The 23,259-nt window shown below is 35.8% G+C and overlaps 1 protein-coding gene across 11 annotated transcripts in view; it reads right to left on the reverse strand.

The window, feature by feature from the left end:
* The window catches only part of Hnrnpc (heterogeneous nuclear ribonucleoprotein C), a 53,369-nt gene that overhangs the window by 17,991 nt on the left and 12,119 nt on the right, over positions 1-23,259 (reverse strand). For 9 of the 11 annotated variants that reach the window (XM_046441056.2, XM_058577754.1, XM_046441051.2 and 6 more), the window contains 3 exons: positions 5,340-5,615; positions 2,546-2,660; positions 1,935-1,982 (listed from right to left, as the gene is read on the reverse strand). In XM_046441056.2, coding sequence (XP_046297012.1) covers positions 1,935-1,982; positions 2,546-2,660; positions 5,340-5,580 — 404 coding nt within the window. In that variant the 5' untranslated portion in view covers positions 5,581-5,615. The remainder of the gene's footprint in view (positions 1-1,934; positions 1,983-2,545; positions 2,661-5,339; positions 5,616-23,259) is intronic. The other 2 variants (XM_058577756.1, XM_058577755.1) reach the window with 1 other exon arrangement.

The following is a 23,259-nucleotide window of genomic DNA, read 5'->3' on the forward strand; positions in this document are numbered from 1 at the left end:
TGTGGTGCTGGGGATTGAACCCAGTACTACCATTGAGCCACAAGCCCAGCCACATTCCTTATTCTTGTGTTACTGCCAGCCATAACTGAACAACAACATGCTGGGAAGCTTAAAAAAAAAAGGCAAAAAGCAGCACCTTAGAGTCTGTTAAGAATCCCTTAAAGGTATGTATGAGTATTTGGGAAACCAACTGATTATCATAAGTATTAAATGAGACTGCTTCAAAATAATTCATAGGTTTCAATGCCTGCATGTCACTTAAAAGAGTGACTTCAATTATGGGTGTGGCTTTTTTTTTTTTAAACTGAGGATTGAACTTTACCACAGAGGCACACTCAAAGCCCTTTTATTTTCAGATAGGGTCTAAGCTGCTAAGGCTGGCCTGGAAATCTTTATCCTCCTGCATCATCTGACCCTGATCACAAATAAAACAGGTATGCCCCTACCACAAAAGGCTCAAATTTTAAGTAGCAAAGAAATGTCCAAATCTATTATATCAACTACAAAGTCATGGTAAATTTTCTCAGGAATTCACATAAGAAAACTGGTTTTCAAAATATAGGTTTTAACTGGTCTGGGACTGGGACTACAGCTCAGTGGTAGAACGCTTGCCTTGCATGGGTTAGGCACTGGGTTCAAACCTCAGCACCACATAAAATAAATAGATTTGATAGACCACTTGTCTATCTGTGAGGCCCTGGGTTCAATTCTTAGCACTGAACATATATAAATAAATTCAAGAACTTAGGGAAAAATGAAACACAACTATTTTCCCACCTTATCCTTCTGATATTATAATATAATGTGTGGTATTTCACGAACATGGAAATTTTCACTTGATCCTATGGGGGTTCTTTACTGTTTCTTATTTTGAGTCATGTTCTCACTAAGTTACCATGACTGGCAGTGAACCCTAACCCTCCTATCTCAGCCTACCAAGGAACTGGTATTATAAATATGAGCTACCATGCCTGCTTAATGTTTGGAACACTAGCATTCTGAAGTGAAAAAACTAGTAGTATGCTCTAACTGTAAAATTTAAAGTATATATTATGTATATAGTATACATCATTTCTTTCTATATACTACAGATATTAAAAGTGAGTTAAATGTCAATGTGGCCACATTTTTTAGCATATTAATTCACTCGCTGTCAGAAAAGTCCTATACTAATTCTAAATCCTGCACTTTTTTTATAAAGGTTAATGAAAAAAAGGAAAAAATTCATCATTAAAAGCCATTCATAGGAACTGGGGTTGTGGCTCAGTGGTAGAGCATTTACCTAAATAAAATACTATATATCTACATTTAAACCATTAAGTAAACCAATTCTTCAAATGTTATTTCTCCAAACATTAATCCTGTTCTAAAAGCACAAAAAGAAATTTTATTCATTATACTACCAATCTTATCTTTTAGAACTATACTACAAGGGCTGGGGATGTGGCTCAAGTGGTAGCGCGCTCGCCTGGCATGCGTGCAGCCCGGGTTCGATCCTCAGCACCACATACAAACAAAGATGTTGTGTCCACCGAAAAATAAATAAATAAATATTTAAAAAAAAAAAAAAGAACTATACTACACACAAAAATATTTTAACTTCTATAGAAATTAAAACTATTCATTCTTGACCTCCTGCTCACTTTATTTTTTATTAGTTCATGTTCAAAGCAGACTTTTGGATTTTTCAAAAGTATTTTTTAAAAAGCACTTTATAATTTTGCTTTGATACCCTAACTATGCTGATTCTTTGGAATCAACAGTTATGATTCTCTACCAAGTATACTTGACAATTGGGGGTAAAGTTACTTCATTTTATTTTGATAATAAGATTATCTCTTCAAAAACACTATTCATTACGACAAGAAAAAGTGTACTTCAAAATAGAAACACAATGGTATTTACTGATAGTTTAAAAAAGACCTTGAACATACCTGTCATAATAATCTCGTTGAAAGTCATAGTCCAAGTCAAAAGAGGAGCTGAAAAATAAATACCGAGGAAAATTAATTTGGAGCTGTTGAAATTACTTCACTACAGCAGACGGGGGAAAAACATGCCAAACAAATCATAACATACAGATTTTAAAAATTATCATGGAATAATTACAAATCATTCAAACAATGAATCACTAAATTCTAAACATTATAGACCACTGAACATGCAATGGCCAAATCAGTAATGCTAACATATAACATTATCAGCTAAAACAAGAAAACTGAACATTACAATAATAAATAAAACTTATATCACTATTTTTCCCTTTAATATTTCCCGGCTTCTAAGAATCTAAACTTCACTTGACAGATTTTAATTCATTCTATGAATACAAAAATACTCTTTAATTGCAAACAAGTCAGGATTTATAATAATTCTCTAGGAAATGGGCAAAATGAAGTACATCAACACAAAATAAATAATTACTAAAAAATTACTTTTGTACTAATAAAACACATTACATTAAACCCTCCCCACATCCAGAAAACAGATAGAGAAGATGCCCATTGATGGACACAATGCAGTTATAAATAATAAAGTTCCGGACCTGAGTAGAGGGGACGGAGAAGGGTGTTCTGGTACTGACCCGTACATCTCCGCTGCAGATCGTTTCACACCTGCCTTTCCTCTGTTCACTTTTGGCTCTGCAGCCAGATTAATATCTGAAAAACACAAAAACAAAAAGAAAAACCTTAATGACAACTCTGGATATTAAACAATCCACAAACTAAGTTTTTGAAATACAATCATATCAATCAAAACATTGTCTCAAACTTCCCTTCTCACATAGAAAAGGTACATAAAAGGATACGATTCAACCTTTCAATAGTTATACTGTTCTATACCAAAATTATTATCCCAACATCACCTAAGTATGTATTTGGCAATCTCTACCCTCAGCTCCAACTTCAAAACTTGACTCTTCTAATAAATCTACTAGAATGTGTGACTAATAAGAGATAAAATGTCAAATCACAAAAAAATTAACATAGTTTAAGTGTGACACTCTCATCCAAAATTAAATTTTTACTTCTTTTACAAATAAGATAAGCTGCATACTTCTATAAAATATACTTATAAGTACATGATAAAAAACACACTAGACTACCTTCTGTCACCCAATGTTCCTATATATTTTCTTTTCAAGAAAATGCCTCTGTATGCCTGACTAAACTGGCCTGAAGGAATGAAACACAAATATGCCTAGGATATGGAGCTTTAGTTTTTAAGTCTTTACATGAAAAGGAGCAAGTGTTCCAATCTCAAGTAAAAGTCAGAGGACGGGGCTTATTGTACTGACTAAAGCAAGGATGTTATGCAACATTACAAGTGAGGTTTTAATAAAGAAACAGTTGATGGGATCTAAAAAAATTCTGTAACAAACTAAACCATCAGTTTTAAAAAATATATTTCATAGTGATAATAAATGCAATGTACTTAAGAGTCTGCAAAAATATTTGTTCCACATATCAGAATGTGAAAGACCAGGATTTAAAACAAAGATTTATCTGGTATTTACAGAAGGAATTTGTTTAAGGAAAATTACTGTATGCAGACTTAGAAAACCCATGTTTTGGATCCCTACGGAAATATCCAATCAATGACCATCAATGCAGGATCACAAGATAAAAATTGTTGGGAAGCTATATAATGAATGGGGATCTATAGAGCTTAAACCCACAAGATTCTTAACATTACTAAGAAATAGGACAACCATGCTAATGTACCTGATACATAAGATGTAAATAATCATAATACTATTCATGAAATAGTCAAGTAGTCAGCAAATTAATCAATATAAATTGAACCTTACTTCCAATCTCTACAAGGCCTACTAAAATAAGCCACTAACATTTATTGGCCTACTGATATCTGAAATGTAGTTAAGACTACATTCAGATGTGCTGCTGATTATAATATTAAGACTACATTCAGATGTGCTGTTGATTATAATATTAACACTGAATTTAAGACTTCATATGCATGGGAAGAAAAGGTACCTAGTCAATTTCTTAGGCAGACATAGAGAGGATTGAAGTTTGAAAGCAGTGCGCAGAGGTGCCCATCTGTGATTCCAGCTACTTGGGAGATTGAAATAGGAGGATTTGAGGTTTAAGGACAGGGCTGGAATTGTGGCTCAGTGGTACACGGCTTGCCTAGCATGCATGAGACACTGGGTTCAATCCCGAGCACCACATAAAAAAATAAATTTAAATTAAAAACTTAAACCCTAATTCTGTGTCCCATCTATAGTAAGTTCAAGGATCGTCTTAGCAACCCAGCAAGATCCAGTGTCCAAATGACAAATGCCAGGGGTAGTGGTGTAGTTCAATGATACAATGACCTTGGGTTCAATTACTGGTACAGTAAAAAATAAATAAATAAATAATTTATCTTTGAGGCAATAAAGGAAAAAAAAATCAATGTGGATGGAATTCTTATGAATTGTTACCTATGATGTCAGTTTGGATTACATTTGGTTAGAAATATCTATCACCACTTATTTAAAAAAATTCAACATAAATCATGTAATGTTCATATTAAGACTTTTGTTTATTACTAGGGCTTGAACCCAGTGGCACTTTACCACTGAACTAAAACTGTAATTCTTTTTTGAAACTTTATTTTGAGGTCTTTGAGTTGCTGAGGCTGACCTTGAACTTGTGATCCTCCTGCCTCATGCTGCCAGGTCTTGGGGATAATAAACATGTGCCGCCACACCCAGCTCATTTTATGACTTTTTTGCAGAACTCATTGAAGTTCATTTTTACCACAATCCATTTTAGAGGTAAAAAGGCATACACTTTGTGGATTCTTAAGAATGTAGAAAAAATGATTACAACAAACTTTTTCCCAATAACTACGGTGTACCTTTTTTAATGAGTGTAACTCAATAATACTATCAACCTCATTTAAGAATAGACATAAGTACTATATAATTAATTATCTACATTTTAACTCACAAACTTCAAAGCTAAGGCAGTCTATAATTAACAAGATATCCTGAAGCCATCCATTAAGCTCTTCTGTGACTTCCAATCTATATGAGGAATAGAATATGGTCATTTAAATAACATTTCCATATAAAATGTTATTACCAGACCAATCAAGACTTCCACCTTAAGGTGGTCTGGGTTCTACCTCAAAATTACAAATACCTTTTAAACACATTATACATATAAACAGAATATTTTTATAAGGTTGAAGTTATGTCACAATATCCAAAGAGTGTATTATGTATTAGACTCAACTTTATAGAGGTAAAGAAAAACAAAAAAAAAAAGCAGAAAAATTCTGGCCTACATAATATCCATGAAAAAAAAATTCAACCCAGACCTTACCTAAAACCTGGCCAGCAATCATTCTGCCATCCTCTCCTGCTACAGCAGCCCGAGCATTTCTCTCATTAACATACTGGACGAAGGCAAAGCCCTTATGGACAGAGCAGCCCACAATTTTTCCATACTTAGAGAAGATTGCTTCCACATCAGACTTCTTGACCACCAGAGTGTTGAGATTCCCAATGAATACACGGGAGTTCATGGAGCGGGGATCTGTCTTGTTGGTAACGTTGCTAGCCATCGTGTTTGATGAGGTTCCTCACAAAGGCGGAAGAACTGTTAGGGAAAAAAAATTTTCAGGTGAAAAAATGGCTAAGAACAATATTCCCTGAAAAAATGTTCTCAGTACTATCAACATGAATACCAAGAGTTACTGGTCAACTTCAAGGATTCTGATAGCATCAAGTATATTATTATTCATGGACTAGTGCCCTTCAATATATCCTTAAAAAAATAAAAACTTCTGCTCCAGGTTATTCCAAGAGCTCTAGTTATCATATCTAAAGTGTGAAGGAGGAATCCTCCTCACAGAATACTGTCAACATAACCCTCTTCAAATTCCATTGAATCCTTCTGTAATTTAAATCGTCTTTAAAAAAATTCGAATTCCTATGTTGACTACGGAATTCTGAATTTATCATTCTCATTTATGAGATGTCTTAGCCATCAGTAACTCTAACTTCTTACACATTGCTTTTACTAAGTCTCATTCATTACCCCTAATAGACAAAATTCCAGATTCTACCACAAACCATTCTTGAGCTACAGCAATGTAGAAACTTAGGCAGAAGTTAGTCTTTTTATACAAAAGGCAATAAATAAATCAGTGGATAAATATTATATGATAACCTTGAATGAGGTCAGGCATTTAACAATTAAAATCGATGGTGATGATGATAAAACTGGTCAGGGGAAGATGTCATAAACAAAAGAGAACCAGGGGAACTAAGCCAAAGAATACAATTGTTCTCAGATTATTTAAAACCTATAAAAATAGATGTTAAAGGATCAATAGATGTTAAAGGATCAATAGCTCCACTGAAATGCTTTTAAGTGCAAACCTTTATTTCACAGTCTTTTATATTTTAAGTCAGCTGCCCCTTCCCCCTCTAATAAGCTCCAATCTTTAACAAGGTTTCAAGAATTCCATAAGATTTATTACCCTTTCATCCTTTTGAAATATTCTGAATAATCTCAAAATCATAGAAAGGAGCAGAGTCTTCTATTTGATAACCATCCAATCCTCAAGTCAATCTTGAAAAACCAGTTCTCATGGATGATATACCATGGTACCAAATACTGTCCCCAGAGCTTACATTCTAATGGTATCATTTAAAAATTTTATTGAAGAGTGATTAACTAAAGGTGTTCAAAATACCACATGATCTCAGGTGAAACTTCATCCTACATATGATATAATACAACTGGAGTCCCTGGAAGGCCAAATATCATCAACACCACTCTAGATACAGCACCAACAGCATACATAACATAGACTAATCTACCTTAATCTCCACAAAAAAGCAATTAAGGTAGCCAAACCAAAAGTTGATGGACAGCTCTTACGCAGTTAAAACTGGCAACAGTCTTTCCTATGCCAATAATGGGTGTGAACTAGGCACTTCAATGAAAATTCTGAAGGATAGCCTGGCTTGGTGACACAGACCTATAATCCCAGCAGCTCCAGAGGCTGAGTCAGGAGGATCACAAGTTCTAAGTCAGCCTCAACAATAGCAAGGTTCTAAGCAATGCAGTGAGACCCTATCTCTAATAAAATACAAAACAGGGCTAGGGATGCAGCTCAGTTGTCAAGTGTGCCTTAGTTCAATCACCAGTACTTAAAAAAGAAAGAAAATTCTGTAGATACTTGATCTTAAGTCTCTATAAAAAACATCCAATGTGCCCATATCCACTTAACCCATTCCTCAAGAAAAGTACTGGGGCTGGGGATGTGGCTCAAGCGGTAGCGCGCTCGCCTGGCGTGCGTGCGGCCCGGGTTCGATCCTCAGCACCACATACAAACAAAGATGTTGTGTCCGCTGAAAACTAAAAAATAAATATTAAAATTCTCTTTCTCTCTCTTTAAAAAAAAAAAAAAAAAAAAAAGAAAAGTACTAACTTTTACAGTAGTACACAACTGTAACCACAACATCTCAGGAGGAATGCAAATTCTGAGCCACTCAGGAATTTAATGAGACTGTTTCAAAATGAAAAATTAAAAAATGGCTGGGAATGTAACTCAGTTGTAAAGCTTCCTTGGATCAACTCTCCAATACAAAAACAACAAAAAAACCTAACCATTATTCTTTGACAGTACCAGCTTCCTTTTAAAACAACTGTCATCAAAACATGATATTACTAGGCAACATCGTATTTTCCAATAAAAGAAATTTAATATACCCTTTAAGTCTTTTTCCAGAAATTTCCTCCTTCCATCTGTTACCTTAAAATTTATCTGTGCAAAAACCCAGCTAATTTGATCTGTAGTTTTCTAAAAGCAAACAAGAATCACTTTAAAAAGATCTGTGATAACTGGATATATCTCACATGGATTTTTTTCTGATTCTGAGGTAACTAGTATTTCCAGCAACTGATATCTTTAAAATAATCTACAAATAATTTTGAATGATGCAGGAATTATAATCAAATGTCCAAATCAAATATTAACACAGGGAAAAAAAGCAATGATAAATGACAAGACACAGAAATTATGTAAGAATTTTGTGCTCAGAAAAGAAAAATGCCAATGTCTTTTAATGATCTTATGATTAATCTTTACACAAGACCCAGGGCTGATCTCCAGTACTGGTAAAAAAAAAAAAAAAGAAAAAAGAAAAACAAAAAACTATCCTTTCAATTTTCACATATTTTTTCTAAATTCCCATAAATCAATAACTTCAAATTTTGTCAACCTCAGCAAGTGAGGCCCTAAGTAACTGAGGGAGAACCTGTCTCTAATAAAATACACAAAAAGGCGCTGGGGATGTGGCTCATCCACAGAACAAGAACAAAAAAACTCAGTCATATTAGTTAATAACAATTCCGGTCTTAATTTGTTAAAAACTACATAAATGTTTTTGACAATGTCTGTATCTCTAGATCATCTTTTTTCTCTAATGTAGTTTGAGACTTAAATATCCTTTTCCCACTTAAGAATCAAATTAGACTATCTCTATGATCATTAACTAAAATTCATTTGTTTAATAAAAAATGAGTTTTTTTCAGCTTCTTCATTGTCACATCCTGAGGTTTCCTTTCAGCCTTCTGCCATGTTCTGCCTCACCCCAAGAACAGAGCAATAAAGTAGACCATCTATGGACTAAGACTCCAAACCTATGAGCATAAAATCTTCCCCCTGGGGGGAAAAAAAAAACATTTTTTTAAAATGATGTGACTCTACATGAAGTATTTTTTCTTAGGATCATGATGGAGAATAATGTCTAGTTTATGATCCACAGTTTATGTGTGATTAATCTTTACACAAGTTTATTCCACTTTTTTAACATTTATTTTTTTAGTTTTAGGTGGACACTATCTTTATTTTATTTTTATATGGTGCTGAGAATCGAATCCAGTGCTTCACGCATGCTAGGGGAGCACGCTACCACTTCAGCCACAACTCCAGCCCCTTATTCCACTTCTTGAAAATCACAAACATGGCAGGCATGGTGATTCATGCTTGTAATCTCAGCAGGTCAGGAGGCTGAGACAGGAAGATTGTGACTTCAAAGCCAGCCTCAGCAATGTAGCAAACCTTAAGAACCTTAGTAAGACCCTGTCTCTATATAATATCAAAAGGGCTAAGGATGTGGGACATTGGTTAAGAATCCCTTGTACAAAAAAAATTCTTGATTGATTAAATACTAATTATATACATTTTTTTTTTGGTGGTACAAGGGATAAAAACCAGGAGCACTTAACCACTGTGTCACATCCCCATCCCTTTCATTTTTTATTTTAAGATAGGCTCACTAGGGCTGGGGATGTGGCTCAAGCGGTAGCGCGCTCGCCTGGCGTGCGTGTGGCCCGGGTTCGATCCTCAGCACCACATACAAACAAAGATGTTGTGTCCGCCGAAAACTAATAAATAAGTATTAAAAAATTTAAAAAAAAAATAAAATAAAAGCAGAAAAACCTCTTCCTTTGGCTAGCCTGTCACACTGAAGACAGGCCAGATTTAAAAAAAAATAAATAAAAAAAATAAGATAGGCTCACTATGTTGCTTAACCTTGCTAAGTTGCTGAAGCACCATCCTGCTTTCGCCTCACTGGGAAAAGAGGTATATGAACCACGACACACACTGGTTTTATTATTTATAAGTTCAACAAAATAAGATCCTTCAGCGCTGCTTATATCAGGTTAAGTTCATTCTTATTTAAACTCAGTTCTGAAAAATATAAGATATACATAATGAAAAATTCACAGATTTAGGGGTTGGGGTTGTGACTCAGTGGTAGAGCACTTGCCTAATAAGACAGAGGCACTGGGTTCAATCCTCAGCACCACATAAAAATAAATTAATTAGTTAAATAAAGGTATTGTGTCCATCCAAAAGTGAAACCAAAAACTCACAGAATTAAAAACCCTAGAGTAACAAAACCATGGATTCTATTCCAGGTACAAAAGAAAAAAAGGTACTTTTACTGCCTTTTACACCAAGAATCTGTGTCTATACAATGTTTATCTACTTAATATAATTTGTAGTGAATACAAGCAACAATATTGCTGGCACTATGAAGATATAAATATGGACATTCTTATATATGGAAATTTGTCTCTATTTCCACCTAAGCCGAAATCTAAAGACCCGTCCACCCCAAATTCCACTTGTGGATAAAATGCAAGCAAACCTACTAATTTATTTCCAAATAATCATATTAATATTTTGAGCTGCTATCATTCCTCTTTGCCCTCTTAGAGAAGCAAATCCATCTTGGACTGACACCTATAAAATTTTTGCAATGTTTATAACAAATGTACTTCTCTAAAGTTCAAACAAAATCTTAAGTAAACTCTGCAGGGAAAAGCTATGGCAGTTTGCAACATCTAGGTTTATGAAAAAAGGTTCAAATGGACCAGAAACATACATTATTAAAATCCTCCATTTCCTAGAATCAGGGCCAAAAAAAAAAAAAATCAATTTAAAATTGGTCAAGTCTTCAACCCCCTTTGCCTTTTTGGAACACTAGAATTAGACCTTTAATGGCAAAAAAGAGTTGCAGGAATAAATTAGTAATATAGTAGGTTATCAAACCACAGGCTATTTTTCCTGTAAGTATACACACTGTAGAGGCAGATACAAGTTATTTTCCTACTGGGCATTTCAAGTAGTCCTCTAGTCACCTAACCATATAGCTAATGACATACAATGGTCTATGGGTGGAGACTAAAGATGGCATCACACTTGACTTTTCCACAGTTGAACCATACAACTTGCTTCAGATTAAGAAATTCAAAACCTTCCTATATAATTTCATGCATTCCTATCTCTTAAAACCTGCAACTAAGCCTTGCACAGTGGTGCACACTGTGTAATCCCAGCAGTTCGGGAGGCTGAGACAAGTGGATCAAAGCCAGCCTTAGCAAAGGCATGGGCTAAGTAACTCAGTGAAACCCTGTCTCTTAAACAAAATAGGATAAATGCCCTGAAGTTCAATCCCTGGTATCCCAAAACAAAAAACCGCGCAACTTAAAAGCTATACAACTCCACAAGCACGACATACTATGTGTAAACACTGTTTTCCTTCATTTCTTAAGAGAATTTAAAAAATAACATCACTAGAGGGCAGCAGTGAGTCAGAAATTTTAAAAGAATAATATTGTCTGATATGTTTCATCTTTCTTCAGTTTAATAGTATCAACGAATCTCTCTGACCTCTTACAACATTATCATCTGGGTTAAACTGTCTTTACATACTTCAACTCTTATTTTTGCCATTATTCCTTTTGGGATTCTTTCTCATACTACTTTCATATTACTCTTTACCTCTCTGGGCCTGTTCCTTATACTGGGCCTCCAATGGATCCCTTACTGCATTATCAACAAAATCCCCCTTCCGGGGGCTGGGGATGTGGCTCAAGCGGTAGCGCGCTCGCCTGGCATGTGTGCGGCACGGGTTCGATCCTCAGCACCACATACAAACAAATATATTGTGTCCGCCGATAACTGAAAATAAATATTAATAAAATTCTCTCTCTCTCAAAAAAATAAAATAAAATAAAATAAAGCCTTGTTCCGTGGCCTTTTAAAAAAAAAAAAAAAATCTCCCTTCCGGCCCATAATCTTTTGGGGATAGGGGAAGAAAGGTGTTGTATTCCCAAGGCTCTGTAACAAAAATACTGACATGACTTCACAATATAGATGGAATTCTAGCATGTAAAACCAGTACATTTTCAAACCATAAAAATACAAAGTTGGCTATTTTATTTTTTCTTTTATAATTTAAATGGTACCATAGATTGAACCCAGGGTTGTTTCACCACATAACCACTTAATCAGTCTTTATTATGTTTTGATACAGAGTCTACATTGCCGAGACTGTCCTAAAACTTGCCATCCTTCTGCTTCAGCATCCTGAGTCATGGGATTACAGGTGTGCACCTCTACACCTTGCCAAAGCTGAGTATTTTTAAATAAGTTATGCTAACAGCAATGTTAGAATTAGACCTAAGAGAGTATTTAAGATGCTGTAAAATAATGAGTAGAAATGTATAAGTCAACTGTTATTTAGCTGTCTTTAAAGTTCCCAATGACCGAACTTGTTTTGTGTTTCTCCCCCCCCTCCTGGGGGGCACTTAACCACCAAGTCAAAATAAAATAAAAATTAAAAGCTCAGGAACTCGGGGCTGGGGATGTGGCTAAAGCGGTAGCGCGCTCGCCTGGCATGCGTGCGGCCCGGGTTCGATCCTCAGCACCACATACAAACAAAGATGTTATATCCACCGAAAACTAAAAAATAAATATTAAAAATTCTCTCTCTCTCCCTCCCTCTCTCACTCTAGCTTAAAAAAAAAAAAAAAAAAAAGCTCAGTCACTCTATTTTGAGGCATGGTCTTAATAAGTTACTTGAGGCTTTATCAAATTGCTGAGGCTGGCTTTGAACTTGCAATCCCTCTGCTTCATGTGTCCAGAGCCACTGGGACTACCATGCCAGTCCCACAAACCTTTTTTTTTCTCCCTTGGAGCGGGTACTGGGGATTGAACTCAGGGGCACTCAATCACTGAGCCACATCGAAGGACTATTTTTTATTTTATTAGAGATAGGATGTTACTGAGTTGTTTAGTGCCTCGCTAAATTGCTGAGGCTGGCTTTGAACTTACCTCCTGAGCTTCTGGGATTAAAAGCGTACACCATAGTACCCAGCCACAAATCTAACTCTTAAACAGTAAAATAAATTACAGATATTTCAAAACTTACATGAAAGGTGAATTAAAAAGGGAGGAAGGAGAAAAAGGAAAGAGCAAACATTGGGGACTAAAAAGGAATAAATCATACTTCATGCATATATGATCATGTCAGTAAACCCCACTATCACCTATAACAAAGCACAAACAAATTAAAAAAAAAAAAGGACTGGGGATGTATCTCAGTGGCAGATCACTAAAGTTCAACCACCAATACAATAAACATAGTGTAAGTCTAACAACTGTCAAAATGCAAATGATACAAAACAGTATTAAAAGAGTAACAACTAATTAAAACAAATCAAAATTTTTTTAAAACAGTCAAAAGGCACAAAGTCTAAAAATAAATGCAACTAAATATGAAAAATAGAGTTTAAAATTAAAGAAATTTAAGGTAAAAAAAAAAACTTCAAGCTGAACAGCTCAATGAGACCATGTCTCTAAATAAATTAAACAACATGGCTAGAAATGTGGCTCAGTGGTCAAGTGTCCCAGAGTTCAATCCCCTGCAACCAACCCACCCAAAATTTCAAGGTTTCATTTAAAAAAAAATTTTAGTTGTAGATGAGCACAATACATTTATTATCTATTTTTATGTAGTGCTGAGAATCAAACCTAATGCTTCCCATGTGCGAGGCAACCACTGAGCCACAAACCCTCATTTTCTTAACCTATATGATAACCAGTTTCACAATGGAGAAAAACGTCAAAGTATGCTCACCAAGGACTTGGAATTACCCAGTACAAATTATTCACTATTGGGGGAGGTAGGGAATGTGAATGCACTTTTACAATGGAAATACACATTACCACCTAAACTGTGACCAACAAAACTAGCAGTAATTATATGTAAACCTTACATGCCTCCTCATGTGACAACAAAAACACATACCACCACCTAACTACACTGTATTCACAACTTAAATCCAGACTGGGGAAAAAGACAACTTGAAGCTTTTGTTACATCATGCACAGTGAAGCACACCTAAATCCCAAGGACTCAGTAGACTGAGACAAGGAGGATCAAGGTTTTAAAGCCACTGTATACAACCACAAGGCATGCTTAGCAACTCAGTGAGACCCTGTCTCTAAATAAAATACAAAATAGGTCTGGAGATGTAGCTCAGTGGTTAAGTGTTCCTGGGTTCAATCCCAGGTACCCAACCCGCCCCCCAAAAATATTAAGAATTAAGGGTTGGGATTTGCCTACACCAAAAGAGCCAATGGGGGACCACGTTCTGTAAGAAAGCAGTGCGAACCCTTATTTATTAGAATGGAGGAAGCACATTTTTTGGGTGACTACTATGAACTTTTAATATAAAATTTAACATGCCGTTATTGAATTCAATTTTCTTAATGTTGAGACACAGCCATGGGCATTTGTAAGCAAAATGTCTATTAACTTTAAAACCTTTCAGGAAGAAAAAAGTGTTTCGAAAGCAAAAACAGCAATCTACACAGTTGCTATCAAAAGAAAGGGAGACCAAAAACAAGACATTCTAAGAAACTTTTTAGGGCTAGGTATGGCTCAGCGGTAGCTTAACAAGCTTGATGTCCAGTTAATCCCTAGCAATGCTGACCCAACCACCCAAACAAGAGGGGGGGATGGCTTTGAAGACAGCAACTCAAAGGTCTGAGAGGGGATGACAGCAACTTCAAGGCCAGTCTAGACAATTCAACTCTTACTAAAAATAAAAGGGCATTTAAGGGATGAAGCTCTGCTTTTAATGGGTTCTATCCACAAACTTACAGGGAAGAGGGGTGGCTTTTTACATCTGGTACAATAACAAAAAATGATACACACCAGCTCACGTACTTTAAGCAAGATCCAAGAGAGTACCAAAATCATATTTTTTTCTCCTGTCAAATTTGCTAATGGCTGGGCATGGTGGTGCTGGCCTGTAAATCCAGCAACTCAAGAGGCCAAGGTAGAAAGCAAATTCAAAACCAGCCTCAACAACTTAGCAAGATCCTAAGCAACTTGGTGAAACTCTGTCTCAAACTAAAATATATAAAAGGAATAAGGATATGGCTCAGTGGTAAAGTGCCCCTGGTTTCAATCTCTGATACCAAAAAAAAAAAGCTAATGAACAGATGATCATTTAATAGGGGAAGGAGAAGACACTTCTACTTCCTAGTATATGTTCCATATTCCTGTATTATCATTTGAAAATTTCCTTCTTGGGAGGAAGGAGAGGTAGTGGGGATTGAACCCAGGGCATCACACACACTGAGGTACAATACCATCCCTGATCCCTGAAAATTTTTACTAACAGGTAGATCCATATTAATTAAGTGATAAACAATGTGGAATTTCTGTCATATCCTGTTTGCTTGGAATTGAAGACTATAAACTTTGTTGTAAATCCTGATGAACAGAAGCATTCAATAGGCATTGGGCAAAAATGTTTTAGAGTACTAAATAAGTGGAAAACGCTTACAATAGAATATCTAAAAACTATTCAACACTAGTAAATTATAACATACAAGTATGTAAACTCTATGAAAGAGAAAAGACAAAAGCATTCAAATGTTGATAGATTACCTTTCTGGGTAGGGTGGTAGGGTAAAAGGGACTGAAACCAGGGTGTTGCATATGCTAGTCAAGTGTTCTATCAGGAGCTATAGCCCTTGAGACAGTCTTGCTAATTTGGTGATCCTTCTGATTCCACCTTCTAAACTAGCTAAGATTACAATTGTTTCCCAACACTTTTGTAGAACATCTGCTGGCACCAGGAGTAGTTCCTTTATGTCCATCAGTTTCTTTCAAATCTTCTTAATTAAACATTTTTACAATAAAGAGTTCCCTATTAAAGCATGAATAAGTAACACTACAATAAAAATGAAAGTGAGCCTGGCACAATGGAGCACAGTGAAATCCTGTCTCTAAAAAGGGCTTGGGATGTGGCTCAGTGGGGTTGACTGTCTCCCGGTACCCCCTCACCAAAAATCATACGTGTTACAAATATTTCCAGAATGTACACTAAATCACATACGGTTTTACTGCACTCAAAATAAACAGGATGCTCCAATTCCCTCTGACAGAACCTCTATATGCCATAAAAGCCTGGAAATTACAACCTAAAGATACTAAAAACCAAAAATTTACTTCATCTCTTAAATTAGCTACCCTTGGCTTAAATGTCTGCCTACTTATTACTAATTAAATTTTTCACTGACAAAACATTTTACTGAAACTGCTCTCATTCTGGGCATAATCTGTGAAAATAAGAAATGTTTTCTCTGAAAAAAATTGTTTAATATAACACAACAGTCCAAACTTGGCTGCTTTTAGAATGATTAAGAGTGAAACATGGGGCTGGGGTTGTAGCTCAGTGACAGAGAGCTTGCCTGGCACATATGAGGCACTGAGTTCGATTCTCAGCACCACACAAAAATAAACAAAGATTAAAAAAAAGAATGGAACATAACTTGGATGTTATTCAGAAGCTACTATTTCTACAAACATTAGCACTGTCAACACATGCAGGATTCATGATTAGATAAATCTCCTAACCTTTTCTACTTATTAATGTAATCTTAACTGTCTTCAATTCTTACAATTTTTCTGTTCACATCATGCAGGACTGTCCATTTCATAAAATTCTAGTTCACAGACCCTAAAGAACACAGGTCCAACCTGTATATTCCACAATTTGATTTCTTTCCCTATATTACTCAATTATATACCTATTCACACAAATTCAATCCAGTTCTGTCAACACTTCTTTCCCCCACTGGGTTACCAGGAATATAAGCTATAGTCATTTAACCACTGAAACATCCCAGGATCTTTTTTTTTTTTGGATAAAGGTTTAAGCTGCTTAAACCTTGCTAAATTGCAGAGGCTGTCTTTAAACTTGCAATCCTTCTGCCTCAGCCTAGATAGAGTTGCTGTGATTACAGGGGTGTGCAACTACAATCAACATGACATTTAGAATACAGTAAATAGGGCTGGGGATGTGGCTCAAGTGGTAGCGCGCTCGCCTGGCATGCGTGGGCCCAGGTTCGATCCTCAGCACCACATACAAAGATGTTGTGTCCGCTGAGAACTAATAAATAAATATTAAAAAACTCTCTCTTTAAAAAAAAAAATATTTAGAATACAGTAAATAATGGGCTGGGGTTGTGACTCAGTGGTAAAGCACTTGCCGAGCATGTGAGAGGTACTGGGTCTATTCTCAGCACCACATAAAAAAAAATAAATTGAATAAATGCATATTTTTTAAAACAAAAACACAGTACATAATAGGCTAGGGAGATAGCTCAGTTGGTAGAAGGTTTGCCTTGAATGCACGAGGCCCTGGGTTTAATCCCCAGCACCACACACAAAAAAAAACCCTAAAATAAAGTAAATAAAACATTAAACATGGTGTCTTGCACACAGCACTCATGATTTGTACAACAGTTGCTAGTACTGCATCATTTGATATTATTACTATATACCAATAAAAAACAGGTGACTAATAAATACCGAAAAATGGTATTTAAAAAAAAAATTTTCATGCGGGGATCAGTGGCATACACATGTTATCCCACTGCCTCTGGGGGCTGAGGCAGGAGGTCAAGTTCAACTGCTCAGAGGTAGCGCACTTGCCTGGCATGTGTGAGGCATCAAAGGTCTATCAACTTAAAAAAAAAAAAAAAGAATTATTCTGAAGAAAACAATATGTATTTAAGAATAAAGAAATTAGAAAACAGGGCTTGGGAGGTAGCTCAGTTGTAGAGCATCTGCCTAGCACATGTGGGACCTTAGGTTCGATCCTCAGCACCACATAAAAATAAATTCATAAAATAAAAGGTATTGTGCCCATGTAAAACTAAGAAAAATTTTTTTAAAAATTAGAAAACAAGGCTGGGCACAGTAGCACACAACTGTAATCCCAGCAGCTTGGGAGACTGAGGCAGGAGATCAAAAGTTCAAAGCCAGTCTCAGCAATTTAGCGAGGCTCTAACTAAGCAACTCAGTGAGACCTTGTCTCTAAATAAAATACAAATCAGGGTTAGGAATATGGCTCAGTGGTTAAGTGTCCCTGTGTTCATTACCAAAAAAATAGAGAGATGTTCAAGATGTTAAACAGCATACTCAATATCTAAATTATCTAGATTATACACCAAGGTGCTAACAAAGAATGAGGTGAAATGTTAGGTTTTTATGAGTTTTTCTCAATTTTTAACACTATGTAATTTTTTCTTTCTGTAAAGATAACATGATATCATCTGGAACTTAATGATCATGATATACACCTAGCCTAAAGTGGAAGAAAGCTTTTCTATAAATCCCAAAATATAAATTGGGAAAGTTGAACATTTCCCTTCCTCATAAACAATTCACATATGAAATCAAGGAAGAGTAAGTATATCTAGGGCACAAAAAAGTTCACTGAATATTATATTCCATTAAGTCCCAACAAACATTTCTCTCTACATTCTCAACCTTCAGTTATATGGCATGCATATCTGAGAGTTGCATCAAGCTTAAAAGTAACCAGACTTCATCATATATTTAACTAAGGCAGATTTTTGGTTACACAATGAATCCCCTCTTCGGCAAATATTTACACTTGGGCTTTTTTGTTTTTGTTTTTAACTTATGATCCTCCTGCCTCAACCTCCAGAACCCCTGGAATTAAAGGTTTACACCACCATGCCCAGCTGTTATGTTTTTGAGACAGGATATCCCTAAATTCCCCCATGGCCTCTAACTTGTTTTTTCCTGCCTCAGCCTCCCAAATTGCTGGGATTACAGACCTGTGCTACCACACCTTATCATTTCTAAGAAAACTAGAAACCTGTGTGAATGATAGTATATACAAAGGAATTCGCTATGCTGTTCTTTATAAGTATTTTCTTTTACATAAAAAAAGGGAAAAATAACAGTTATTGTGACAGAACTTTTATGAAAAATTACATTCTCTTAATGTGAATCCTCTACAGAAATCCATCTACAACTACGAACATAAAAATAACTAAAATAAAGGTATTGTGTCCAACAACAGCTTAAAAACAAAAAAATAATGAGAATGTTAATATGGAGGTCTTAGTCTGAATAGCAAGGTAGGAAAACACTTTTATGCTTTTTATTTGTATTTTTGGGGTAATAGGGACTAAACCTATGGGCACTCTTACAAGTGAGTGGCCCACCAACCTTGTTTTGGGGGACAGGGTCTCCCTAAATTGGCTAGAGTGGCCTCGAATTCGGAATCCTCCAAATTTTGCACCTACCATGATTCACAAATGATTACAGATTCTGGTCACCGCCAAGAAATAGTATCTGTCTAAAAGCAGATATTCAAGTAATGCACAGTGGCGCACACCTGTAATCCTAGTAGTATTTGAGGTAGGTGAAACATAAATTTAAAAGCAATATAGCAAGACCATGTGTCAAAATAAAAACAGGATGTGCCTAAGTTCCTGTGTGTCCCTGGATTCAATGCCTGGTCCCAAAAACAAAAAACTCAGATAATTAACCTATGCACATTTCAGAATGGTACACACATTTCTGATTACTAGCTTTCAGTTTTATCTCCTTCTATCCTTACACCTGGCTTAAATTTATTAATTATCTTTGTATATTTTAAGTCGATTCAAAATTTGTAGGTTTTTTTATAAACCACTACTTCAAAATTAAATAAAACATGTACACAATAATCCTTAAGTTTTTTCCAAAACAATCAAAAACATTTGCTTGGCACTGGAGTTCAGTAGCAGAAGGCTTGCTCAGCAGGTGTGAGGCACTGGGTTCAATATTTAGCACAACATAATTTTATGGACATTACTTAGTAAAATCTCATTTTGTTTATCCTCAATCCACCCAAAAGGATAGCAGTGCTAATAATCAAGAAAAAAAAAGGGGGGGGGGTTGTCTTAGGAATGAAAAGTACATTCCAGAATTATGGAATTCCTCACTTAATACTCAAGAGTAGGATTTTAGGGCTATAATTTGTATTTAATAGTGATAATGACTACAGTCATTTATTGAAGTCAGGGATGGTGGTGCATATCTGTAATTACCAGCAGCTCAGGGAAGATGAGACAGGAAGATTCCAAGTTGGAGGTCCCCTTAGCAACTTAGTGAGACCCTGTCTCAAAATAAAAAATAAATAAATAAAATTGGATAGTTATAGTGGTAAATTGCCCTTGGGTTTAATTCCCAGTGCAAAAAAAAAAAAAAAAAATTAAAAGAAAAACAAATAATAGAGTGTAAATGCAGTAGGATTCACTAAAATTTGTTAAGGTTGGTAAAGTCCATGGAGATTCAAATACTACTCTACTTTTGTGGATGTATGAAGTTTTTCCACAACTAAAAGAATAGTAGGAGATGGCATAGTGGCACAGGCCTATAATCCCAAGATTCTCAGTAGGAGGAAGCACAAGAACAGCCAACTTCAAGGCCAGCCTGGGCATGTCAGCAACTGTCTCAAAAAAAAGGTCTGGGGATGTAACTCCATGTTAAGACAGCTTGTCTATTATGTGCAAGGTCCTAGGTTCAATCGCTAGTATCCATCCTCCCCCCATCCAAATGAACACCAAGACTATGCTTGTAGCTTAGTGGCAGGGTGCTTGCCTAACATACACTAGGCCCTAGGATCAACTCAACACCACAAAAAAGTAACACCAAATATATTCATGTACACATGTGAATCCCAAACTATACCCAGAAGAGACAACCTGATAACTGTATTTAGAAAATCCAGGAACATGTCCTCTGAAAACATCTTATTATTCAATGACCAAACCCTTCAGATTATTAACAAGATTAAATCGTAAAGTAGAATCAACAAAACCAGAAGTATAAGTGACCACTGTCAATAAGTAGGTAAATTCTTATCAACTTGCAAAAAATTGGGGTTTTAAAGATTTATATGACCTTCATCAATTACACTTCTGGGGCTTGATTCTAAAATAAAGGGCTGGAAATGTGGCTCAGTGGTGCTAACAAAAAAAATGACGCTAACAATTCTCCTAATCTTAAAAAATAGGCCCCCCAAGGGTCCAACTATAGAGTAAAATACAATGTTGATAAAATAATGTAATGTGATGCTATGGAATTTAACTAATTTTTTTATATCTGAATTTACTAACACAAAATGTTCAGGTTAAATAGCAAAATATACCACTACTTAAATATATATATGCCACAGGGGCTGAGGCTGTGGCTCAGTGGTAGAGCACATGCCTAGCATGTGTGAGGCACTGGGTTCAATTCTCAGCACCACATATAAATAAATGAATGAAATAAAGGTCCATGCATCTAAAAAAATATTTAAATATATATGTGCCACATGAGATTCTGAAATATCTACAAAAAAACCTAAAAGAACAGAAGAGCACAAAAAACTTTCATCTTTGGGTGACTTAGGTATGTCAGTTTTTGACTCATTTACATTTTCTAAGGTTTTATGAATAATTTAATTTGGATTAAAGTTATAATAAAGATGGGATAGCTTTCATTAAATTCACATTAATTAAGTCATGTGATTAAGTCATGTGATTAGTCGACCCTTCAAATTTCAGTAAAACTAAAGTTTAAACACTACACAAATGACAACTCTAGCATAATTGAGCTGGGAATGGTGAAACACCACTGTAATCCCAGCAGGATGGGAGGCTGAGACAGGAGGATCTGAAGCTGGAAACCACCCTCAGCAATTTAGCAAGATTGTAAGCAACCAAGTGAGACCTGATCATAACAAAAAGAAAAATAAAACTTTGAACTGTGCATTATAGTGGCTGTGGTGTAACACTTGCCTAAGTACATGTGAGGCACAGGGTTCAATCCTCAGCACCACATAAAAACAAACAAAATAAAACAATGTTTGGAGCACGATATTCCCTTTAAAAAAAAGTATTATGAAGCTTTAGAGACTAAATGAGATAAGATAATCACCAAAGTGATGGCTTTTTAGAATGCTGGGGCAAAAATTGTTTAAAATGTACTCAAAACTATTCCTAGGGGCTGGGGATATGGCTCAAGTGGTAGTGCGCTCGCCTGGCATTCGTGCGGCCTGGGTTCGATCCTCAGCACCACAAAGATGTTGCGTCTGCCGAAAACTAAAAAATAAATATTAAAAAAAAAAAATCTCTCTTAAAAAAAAAAAACTCTTCCTAGATATTTCAAGAGTGTCTAGAAAAGACTCTCTGGCTTGAGGGTTATATTATTTTTCCTTTTTTTGACCAGGGATTGAACTCAGGGGCATTCCACCACTGAGCCACATCCCCAACCCTCTTTTGTATTTTACTTAGAGACAGGGTCACATTGAATTGCTAAGTGCCTCACCACTGCTGAGAGTGGCTCTGAACTCAGGATCCTCCTGCCTCAGCCTCCCAGAGCTACTGGGATTACAGGTGTGCACCACCCTCCCCAGGAGGCTCCCATCTCAGAAGCAATGATAAATGTAAAGAGGAAACAGGAAGACAATTTCTTCTCGGTTAAAATCAAATCAGAGAAGCAGCAGAAAAAAAAAGATGTTCTTGAATCTTACACAGCTACCTCTTAGAAATAGGCAGGCTTTGACCTGTATAGCCCTATACCATATACAAGCAGACAAATGAGAAATTATACTCCATTTATGTATGATGTGCCAAACCAATTAGATCAAACAGAAGAAAATTTAAAAAAGAAATAGGCATTCTTGCTGTGTGTGGTGGCACACACTTATAATACCCGCAGCTCAGAAGGCTGAGGTAGGAAGATACCAAGTTCAAAGTGAGCCTCAGCAAATTAGCAAGGCTCTGCCTCAAAATAAAAAATGGGCCAAGGATGTGGCTCAGTGCTTAAGTGTCCCTGGGTTCAGTTCCTAGTACAAAAAAAAAAAAAAAATTAAATTTAAAAAGGAAAAAGCCATGCTTTCTCACTGGCGAATTATTTTTCAAAAATAGCATGGTTTGTCCAAATTTGTACTGCATGTACATGAAAATTCTAACTTCAACATAATCAAGTTTTAAGGCTATTCGTTTCACACTGATTCTTTACTAACTCTCCTATGCAGACCATAGATGCTACTTATACAACACAGAATCAAAAGGTGACATACATATATACCATATATACAATAAGGAGTTTTTAAGTTTTTAAATTAGAAGCAATACTATGTTGTTTATTTTAATACTCAGTCTTTAGATACTTACACAAAATGTTTCCTCATCCTATTTTCTTGCCCATGTTAATTATCTACCAGCCATCTTTCCAGAAATCTCTCTATACCTTTACATACAAATAAACTCTATAATTGGTGTGAGATGGTTGGTAATTCACATTAAAAAGTTATTAGGAAGATGGGCTGGGGTTGTAGCTCTGTGGTAGTGCACTTGCCTACCACATGTGAGACACTGGAATCAATCCTCAGCACATGAAAACAAACAAAAACAAAAGAATGTTTGGAGCATAATATCCCCTTTAAAAGAAAATCTTTTGGGGCTGGGATTTTGACTCAGCAGTAGAACACTTGCCTAACATGGGAGTGACCCGGGTTTGATCCTCAGCACCACAGGAAAAAAAAAATAATAATAAAG

This window comes from Marmota monax, unplaced genomic scaffold (genome assembly GCF_021218885.2).
Source record: "Marmota monax isolate L192 unplaced genomic scaffold, Marmota_monax_Labrador192_F-V1.1 WCK01_AAM20220418_F8-fsc00017, whole genome shotgun sequence".
In the NCBI taxonomy this organism is placed as follows: Eukaryota; Metazoa; Chordata; class Mammalia; order Rodentia; family Sciuridae; genus Marmota; species Marmota monax.